At 39.7% G+C, this 9,765-nt stretch overlaps 1 protein-coding gene across 1 annotated transcript in view; it reads right to left on the bottom strand.

Annotated features, from left to right (window-relative positions):
* IL1RAPL1 (interleukin 1 receptor accessory protein-like 1) overlaps window positions 1–9,765 on the bottom strand; it is a 628,540-nt gene that overhangs the window by 45,732 nt on the left and 573,043 nt on the right. The window contains exon 5 of the mRNA XM_008566696.1: window positions 1,246–1,378. Within this exon, the coding sequence (XP_008564918.1) occupies window positions 1,246–1,378 (133 nt within the window). The remainder of the gene's footprint in view (window positions 1–1,245; window positions 1,379–9,765) is intronic.

Here is a 9,765-nt window from a genome sequence, read left to right as displayed (position 1 = left end):
GGGATCCGAACCCTCGGACGGGAGCGCCGCCGCGCTTCCCAAGCGGCGCACTATCCAGTGCGCCACCGGGCCGGCCCAGAAAAATATCTTTCTAGAAACTTCCCTGGGCACACACAAAACCAAAAGGAGTAAGAGTTAGGAGGTTTATGGTCCTCCTTTAATTTTAGCATTTCAATGAAGTATGAGTAAAAGATAAGAGTGAAATTTTAAATATGAAAAATATCAAAGGAACATTTTAGTGCTTACTGGAGGATTGCCCATTTAGCCCTTCCAGAATCCAATTGGAACACTCTAGAGTGTGATATTCTTGTGTATTTGTTGCCGAAATGAAGATCTCAACAGAAATAGCCTTATATGACAGTTTTATATGTTTCTCTTATACCTTTGATAAAGTTTTAAAAGTGTTGACATTTAAACATGGGAACCATCATTAAACTGCTCATACATATCCAGAAGATGCAACTTTTGGATGGAGAATTTTTAGAAATAATCATAATTCTGATTTGGTAAAAAATTAGCTATTATTATTAATGCTCTTGCTTATTTACGTTATGATTAAAAATAGGGATTTATGCCAAAGCATAATTGTAGTCAGCATTGAATACCTTGATACTTAAAAGTAAATGAATAAATACATTAGAAAAAAGAGGCTTAAGCATTATATCTTTAAAATAGATGGTATTTTTAATGGTTATTCTCTTGGTATCATTCCCACTATATAAATATATAGAGCTTAAATAGTCAGACTAAGACAGGTGGTGAAGACATTTTGTGCATCCTTTACCACTCCTACCAAGTGCTTTATTTTTTACTTGGTGGCTGAAATATGTAAAAACATATCAAAGGAAATGACAAAGATTGTGTTTGCTTGACTCCTCATACCTTGTTAATGTTTTCTTTCAATAATTGAAAAAAAAAAGCTCTTACAACAGGCACACTATAACATTTTCCATATTTTACTGTATTTTGGTCTCACACTCAGTATATTCCTTAGTGAAATACTCCTTTTTATTTTTCTTAAATTCTTTGCAAGTGGCATTCATGCTTTGCAAATCCATAGTCAATCTCTTAACAGTGTTTGCTGCATTGCCATTAAATAGTGCAACATTTTTATGACAATAATAGAAAAACCAAAAAAAAAAAACAAACCCACAAAGTCTTCTTTTCTTTCAGTTCATTTTCTATTTGCTAACAGAGCAAATGTTAATTTTGACTGCACAAGTTGAAAGAAAAAAAAAATTTTACCTAATGTCACTTTCCCAAACTCGATTTTCATCCAGATCTTCAATAAACTTCTCTCCTTTCATCCAGTAAATTAAAGGACTGACATCTCCGCTGTACCCAAAGAAAGCTCTGCAGGTTAGATTAGCTGAGTCACCTGTGGGGAGAAGTGATGGAAATGTGTTTTAAAACTATTGGTACACCCTTATTTTAGGCAAATTGGAAAGTAACATTTTGATCACTTTGTTGATTTAATAAAACATACTTCTAAAAGAATAATGTTCAGGTATTTTCAATCTTTGTCAAATTTATAGAATGTGCTTTTGACAGCATGCTTTGTTTAATGGAATGAGTGTCACTTATAAGATTTTGATGAGGATTGGTCAGTTATTTGACAGAATGTTCTTCCAATTAGGTTAGCCTAATGTTTTGTCATGACTAGACTGAGGTTATGAATTAATGGAAAAGATACCATGGAGGTGATGGACCCTTCTAAAAGCGTGATATCAGAGGGTACATAATGCTGATAATTATCAGATTTTATAGAGCAGTACAAAGTGTTAGTCTTTTTTTTTTTTTTTTTCTTCCTTTTTTTTGTCTTTTTTCGTGACCGGCAACAGATCGCAACCCTCAGTGTCGCGCCCACACCAGACCGGGACTGGCAACGGGATCGCAACCCTCAGTGTTGCTCCCACACCTCGCTCAGCCAGTGAGCGGCCGGTCCGCACGTGGGATCCGAACCCTCGGCGGGAGCGCCACCGCGCTTCCCAAGCGGCACACAGCAGCAGTGCGCCACCGGGCCGGCCCGAAAGTGTTAGTCTTGAGTGGGAAATAGAAAAGAGCAAAATCATTGGCTGGAAAAGAAAAGGAACTATAAATTGAGATTCCAAGAAAATGCTACTAAAATATTTTTTACTTCATAAGGAATAATATTTTAATTAAGGAAACTAACAAATATTCAGGTAGAAAAATACATTAAAAACAAAGAAACAATTCATGATATTAAATATTTAGGATTCTTATTAGAGGTAAAAACAATGACACTATTGTGGAGATTTGTTTCTTTCAATATGCCACACAGGAGAGACCATTCTAATGGTGAATACAGATTGGTTAATTACTTAATAAGGTGAGTGGAAGTCCCTGACTAAAAGGTGGAAATGAATTTAATGCCTGCAGATGGTAAGGTTTATTTCAGGACAGTTTATGCCATTTTACAAACACCTGCTTTATCCAAGCCTCAACAAGAATTAGAGAACTGATGTATTTCAACACATGAGTTTTAAGATATTCTGCCTCCAAGTAGAGCCAGAAATTGGGGGATGAGATGGGGTCCTATAAGGGCCAACTCCAGCTTGAACTGGGGCAGAGGAACTCTGCAGAATTTCAGGTATGTTTTTACTTGGTGAAAAGTTGGAACTACGTGCCTGTCTCTGTGGCAGCAGTTACAGAATAGCCACAGATATGTGTATCAGCAGGGCAGCCACTCCTTGATGGATTGGGCAAATGCAGCTGTTTGAACTGTGTAGACAAATGCTGCAAAACTGCCTGAGACTGAGTGAGTAGCCAGTGTAAGCCAAGCTGATTGAAGTAATTCAAAAGCCAGAATGTAAAGGGAAGCAGAACATAAACATATGGAAAATTTGTAGCCTGGCCCTGTGGTAGAGAAGTGGAGAGCAGGAGAAAAATGCAAGGGTGAAGCAGATAAACTGTTAGCTAAAGACATTATCTTGGCGGTGAGGCAGCCAGATGCTAAGAGCCAAGACAATGGGAAAAAATGTCCTAAAGGCATTTGAGAAGTCTGGGGGGGGGGGTGCCCCACTCATCACAGGCCCTGAGAGTGTTTGAGAAATTTGGGAGAGCGCCCCTCCCATCCTAGGAGAACTGAGTTGTCCCGGAGGACAGACCTGAGGTGTCATTGCCCTCTGCAAATGGCTCCCTGCATCCCAGCAGCTCTGGCTGGAGCAATCCTGCCTCAGCACCTCCAAAGAAAAAAAGCCAACAAACTTGGTGGCGTTCAGGATAGCAGTATGTGAGAGCAGTGGAGGTGTGGCAGCCTCCACCTAGATTTCAAAAGGTGTATGAGAAAGCCTGGGGACTCAGGCAGAGACCTGCTCCAGGGGTGGAGCCGCTATGGAGGTTATCTACAGAGCAATATGGAGCAGAAAAGTGGGGTCAGAGCCCCCACAAAGAACCACCACTGAGGAAATGTCTAGTGGAGCCAGGATGGCGGGACTGCCACCAGGAGTCCAGAACTCTGGGGATGCTGGCAATGTTTAGCTCCAGTCTGGAAAAGCCACAGGCACCAAGGCACCAGGGCACCTCAATGGGCTGCACTTGGCAGAGCTGTAGGAGCAACGTTACCCAATGCTTTAGGGGTCTAGGTGCCCCAGTGTGCTTAATGTTTGCCCAGTTTGGGTTTTGGATTTGTTTGGGGCCATTTTTCCTTTCTATTCCTCCCTTCTGGAATGGGAATGTGTACCCAATGTCTGTCCCTGTATCTTGGAAGTAGATAAACTTGTTTTTGACTCTTTACAGGTTCACAGCTGAAAGGAGTTTTGCCTTTAGTCTCAGATGAGACTTTGGAGTTTTGTGTTGGTGCTGCAATGAGCTAAAGACTTTTGGGAATGGGATGGAATATGTAGTATGTAAATGTAAGGGTCATTTATCTTTGCTAAGGGAATGTCATAGAAGATTCTTAATGCATAGATTGTATGGGGAGGACTCTGAAGGGGTGGATTGTTGGGAAAACAGAAGAGTTTGGTCAGGGCCCTTGCCTCAGGTCCAGTTGGGTGTGGTTTTAGCACATCCTTTGTAAGCAAATTGTGTGTGTGTGAGTGTGAGTGTGGAGTTAATGCAGATGCGTGCCAATGTATCTTTTTAGTTTTGTTGCTATTCTTCTGTTCTTCAGAGAGAGAGAGAGAGAGAGAGAGAGAGAGAGGAGAGAGAGGAGTTTTAGTGAAGCAGGTGGGCAGGCATCAGCCTTGGGTGTCTGCCCTGCGCAGCTGTGCTTTCCAAGATATGGCTCCAAGGACCTTTTGGCCAGTTATCTAGCTTATAGACCTGCGTGTGTGGGCTCTGGGGACCCAGCCTGGCATGTTTAGGGTTTGTGACCCAGTCTGCGAATGGGCTTGAGGAGTCTGTGAACTCCAGACCCAGCCCGAGCTCAACAATCGGCCCAGTCGGTGCAGGATTACCGGCAGGTAAAAGAGCCCGACAACTGGTGTGGCCGCCTAGATTTACAATTGGTGTCACGAACAGGATTAAGAGCACTACAATTGTTGATGTCGGCAGGATTCAGACATTAGCCTAGCACCACACTGTCCTTTCAAACCTGGGATTGGATGGGAGAGAATCAAGAAGGATTTAGACTGTGACAATACTCTGGGATCACATGAGGAATAGTCACTGCAAAGATCAGATTATTTCCACATAATTTCTTAAAAGGATAAAGCACAGGGGGGAGTAATGACTACAGATCATTATGCCCTTTATCAGTGTGATAATAGGGAGCCTCTCAAAGCAGAGATTAAATAGGAAGCCTGATAAGATAGAAAATATATTCTTCATTTTTATATGTATCACTGTGCATGCGTGTGTGTGACAGAGTGAGAAAGAGAAAGAGACTGGGGAGCTGCCAGCTGCTTCTTAATATAGGCAGGACCAAAAGTCAACTTGAACAGTGCTTTGTTGTGTGAAGAGATTTTTCAGTGCTTTCTCTTAATTGTACCAATTTGTGTGGCTGAGCAAAAGGCACAACTCCCCTTCTTATGCACAGCTCTGCTAGCAGGCAAGATGCTGGGAGTCCAGTGAAGTCAATGCTAAGGAAAGACCAGGAAAGTCAAGCTCACACCTGAGACTACCCAAGGGCCTGAGTGTTATCAAGAAAAGCTGGGTCCATCCGGTACTTTTTATTTGGGAAATGGTTACTAATCACGCGTGTGTCAGAGAGCTGCAAACTTGGAGCCCAAGTGTGTATTACCTTGTGTCTGAAAGAAGGAATGAAGAATTATCATCCCTTTCTTTAGGCTGAGTATGATATTTTGGAAATTCATATTTGGTCTTCATGCTGTCTCCTGTCACACAACTCCTAGAATCCTTAGAATCTCCAAAATGCTCTCCTTTTGTATGCTAATGTGTTGACTGATGGCTGGCAGCTACTAGGTGGCTTCAGGATGGGGGCTGGTCACAGGAAACACGAAGGCAGGACTTTCAGTCCCACCCCCCAACCTCCAGGGAGGGAAAAGGGGCTGGAGGTTAAGTCGATCACCAGTGGCCAGTGATTTAATCAATCATGCCTATGTAATGAAGCTTCTATAAAAACCCAAGAGCTTCTATAAAAACCACATTTGGAGAGCTTCCTGATAGGGAACACATGGGGTTTTTGCCTCTAATTGCTGGGAGGGTGGCACACCCTAACTCCATTGGGCAGAAGCTTCTGCACTTGGGACCCTCCAGACCTTGCTCTGTGTATCTCCTCATGTGGCTATTTATTTGTGTCCTTTAAGATACCCTTTTTAATAAATGGGTAAATGTAACTAAATCTTTCCCTGAGTTCTGTGACCTGCTCAGAAAATTAATCAAACCTAAAGAAGGGGTTGTGGAAACCCCAATTGGTCAGAAGCACAGGCAAAACAACCTGTAGCTTGCATCTGGCATCTGAAGTAGGGGGCACTGTTGGGGACTGAGCCCTTAATTTGTGGGATCTGACAATGTCTCCAGGTAGATAGTGTTGGAATTGAATTAGAGGACACCCAGCTTGTGTCTGCTGCAGAATTGCTGTCTTGATATTTTCATTCACATTAGCACGTAAGAGTGAAATAATGCAGATAAATCTGTCAGAACTTTACTCATTCATCAATGATATAAGCAACTTCTTTGTTGGATCAAAGTATAGTAGAAGGATACAGTTCCCAGTATAACAGCTACAGACATGACACACTTTTAAGTTTAATCTGCATTAACATTTTCTCCATCAGTGGCAATCAACAAAACAATAAATCATAGCCTGATTTGTAGCATTTACCAATCTGTGTGGTAAATACTCCCACCATGGCAGGTTTCTTTATTATTATTATTTTTATTTTATTTTATTTATTTATATTTAAATTTTATTTATTTTTTTATTGAATCATAAATGATCATACACATTTTGGGGATTCAATGTTGACATATGTTGATCAAATCACTATTACTAGTATGTATATTGTTAGAAATTGTACTTATTCTTTATGCCCCTCATCTAATCTCTCCCTATCCCCCTTCCCTCCCCCCTGCCACTGATAACCCTAGATTTCTTCTCTCCCTCTGAAAGAGTAAAGGTTACTCTGTTGATTTGTTGCCTAGATGATCTGTCCAATACTGAAAGGTCTGTTCAAGTCCCCCGATATTATCATAGAGCAGATGCTTCTTCTGTCACTCTGAAATGGGCTTTGTGGAGAGAGACATCCTCTTCTTTGGTCTCTGCTGGTGACTCTCCTTGTGTCAATGCACTCCAGTGGCTGGTGGGCCATCTGTGTGGTGATTGTGTCATCTAGCCACTTTCATGGCAGCCGAGGTTACTGTGGTGGCTGTGGTGGGCCACCTGCATGGAAGTGATGTTTTTGGCATGCTCCTTGGTGCTGGTGGTGTGCCTGGTTATGGGCAGGGGGTCCGGTCCCCAGCTCCAAGCCCCAGGCCCCAGGCGGGGCCCTGAGGCACTGGCGGTGTGCCACTATGGCAGATTTCAAGCTAACAATATAACGTCATTAAATGTGCAGTTGAGAAGAGATGTGCAGTAGTATGCTATTATATAGTATTTCCACCATGCAGATACTACAGTTGTAAATAATATGAAGAACAAATATAACAGTAAAATGTAGCAAACTAATTAGGAAGTTTTGAGTCTATTACCATTGTTTTTAATATAATTTATTTAAATATATTTCTACAATTAATTTTAATGGCTGTGTTTAACAACCTGTTTTCAGAGTTTTTAGTGTGGATCAGTTATAACACACCACTGAAACAATATCCGAATGAGAAGGCTTTGCATTTGCATTGTGAAGGCTAGTTTACAAGACACATTTGGCCTACTAAGATTTGCAGACATGTAGCCTTAGTTAGTAAAGCTTTAAAAAAGGGAAACAAGGTAAAATGCAAGTTCGAAAGATATTAAGCAATTTATTAATTAATTTGAAATTATATATTGAGTTCCTAATATATTCAAAACACTGTAATGGGTCCTGGTAATTCAAAGGTATATAAAGACATAATTTCTGCCTTTGGGGAATGCATACTCTAGTTGCTGGGTAAGACATGCAAGCAAACCAAATATTAGGATAAACACGAATATGCTCCAAGGGCAATGGGAGGAGAAAGGACAGTGATTGAATATTTCTTGAAAAAGAAGGCTAGGCTTTTGGAAGAGTGGCAATTTGAATTTCATATATTTAAAACTATACATATTTTAAACAAGAAATTAATACGAAGTGAGGCCCACAGAATCATCTTCTTTAGGTTCAATATAAGAACACCAACTAGCAGTATTTTTATATGATAATGTTTTAGAAGATTTGGTAATGCAATATGACATGAAAAAGCAATGAGATGCTTTAAGAGGATGATAAAAACATTATTCAAAGATAATATGATTGCATACTTAACCAATTTAGAAAAACCTGTATTTTGACTTTCTTTGAAGAAAGAGTTCTTTCAAATGTCCAAATATAAAGACATATATTGTAATTGCTTACTAGCAAAGTTTTAAAATTTGCCCTTTTGATATGAGACTCTTTTGTATTGGTATTCCAAAATGTAAAAATATGTGCACTTTGAGTTATTCTAAATAGAAAAATCATGTCAAAAATATGACTCACCATCCTGTAGAACAAGTGGAGTCTATACAGTAATGCTTAGAGAAGGGGCTATTCACCCTATAATATATTTCGATATAACTTCAGGTCGAGAAAAAAAATACCCTTAAGAAACTCAGAAAAGCCAAAATATGCAAAACAAAAACAAGAGAGAATATGGCATTAATTCTAAATTTTAAGGGGCATTAATTCTAAAGTGATTAAAAGCTTTGTTATGAAATTTTAAAATGAGACACAGTATGCCTAGTATGAAATTGGGGGAGAATCTACATCAGCATATTGGGACCCTGCAGCAATAAACCCTTGACAAAGGAAATTCAGAAGAGAAAATGTTTTCCTTAATGGGATATTTTTGAGAGTCTCACAAATTTGAGTTTGTTTTTTTCTTTTAATACTGAAGATGGTTTGTTGCAATTTAATGTATTTTTATTTTAACTATAGTTAATGTGATATAAAATTATTTTTTCTGTAATCTTATTCACTAGAAGGCACATTATTATGGTTTTGCCAGTCTCAAGAAGAAAACCCTGTGGTTAGCTATGGTCTATGATATCTAAAAATCAGTATCAGACATGATTTCTGATTAGTTACTGATTAGAAAATAGAAGAGATTCTATTTACACTAGCAACAAACAAGTAAACATGTCCATTCCCAAATTATATTTTAGATTGAATGTTATTTCTAACAAAAGTTCCATAGTCGTAGAACTCAATAAAATAATTCTATTTTTATTTAGAAATATAAGTAGGTGGATATCAACAACTATCCTAAAGAACTATAAGGATGACAGGATTTGGGCCGGCCTGGTGGTGCACTGCTACAGTGCGCCGCTTGGGAAGCGTGGCAGCACTCCCGCCGAGGGTTCGGATCCCACATACAGACCGGCCGCTCACTGGCTGAGCGAGATGCAGGAGCAACACCGAGGGTTGCGATCCCGTTGCCGGTCTCGGTCCGGTACGGGCGCGACACTGAGGGTTGCGATCCGTTGCCGGTCACGAAAAAAGACAAAAAGGGAAAAAAAAAAAAAAATAAAAGTAGAGTTGGAACTTGAAGTGAAACCTGTGGCTACATTTCTGTATATCTTAACCAACCCTTTCAAAGTCTCCATTCAGCTATAGAGATGGAATTATAAGTGATTGAAAGGAGGTGTCTATATTTAGGACTTTCCTTCCTTGAGAATTTCAGATTTGGGGCTTAAGCAGCTTCTTCCAGGGAAGAGTGCCAGTGCAGCTGCTTTCGTAACCCAAGATCTTGATCCATATCCATTGACTGCAGTATTGGTGGGCCAACAATCCTCAGACACCTCATTTAGTGCAGTTAAGTGAAAGAGATAGTTGAGAATAAGAAAGGTGGATTGAGTGAGTGCTAACTGCTGATTATTTTCTTTCCTGTTTCTAGTTAGATGCAAACAGTTGTTTGCCTTTAAAAATTTAATCCTTTATCCTGGTAAAAACAAAGCATTTGGAATCTTAAGTCGGTAGGGCAAAACATTTTATTGATTGTAAAATATGTGTCAAAATGTTAACAGTGGTAAAACTTGGAGTAATTGAATTTCTTTCTCTTTGCGCGTTTTCCAAATTGTATTTATGAGCTCATGTTACAGTTATCTACAGTTGTAAAACAAGCTACCTCAAACTTAGTGGATTAAAACATAACAATCATTTATTTTTCTGATGTATGTGCAATTTG

Source organism: Galeopterus variegatus, unplaced genomic scaffold (genome assembly GCF_000696425.1).
Source record: "Galeopterus variegatus unplaced genomic scaffold, G_variegatus-3.0.2 Scaffold264, whole genome shotgun sequence".
Lineage (NCBI taxonomy): Eukaryota > Metazoa > Chordata > Mammalia > Dermoptera > Cynocephalidae > Galeopterus > Galeopterus variegatus.
This window is presented reverse-complemented; position numbering and strand designations above follow the sequence as displayed.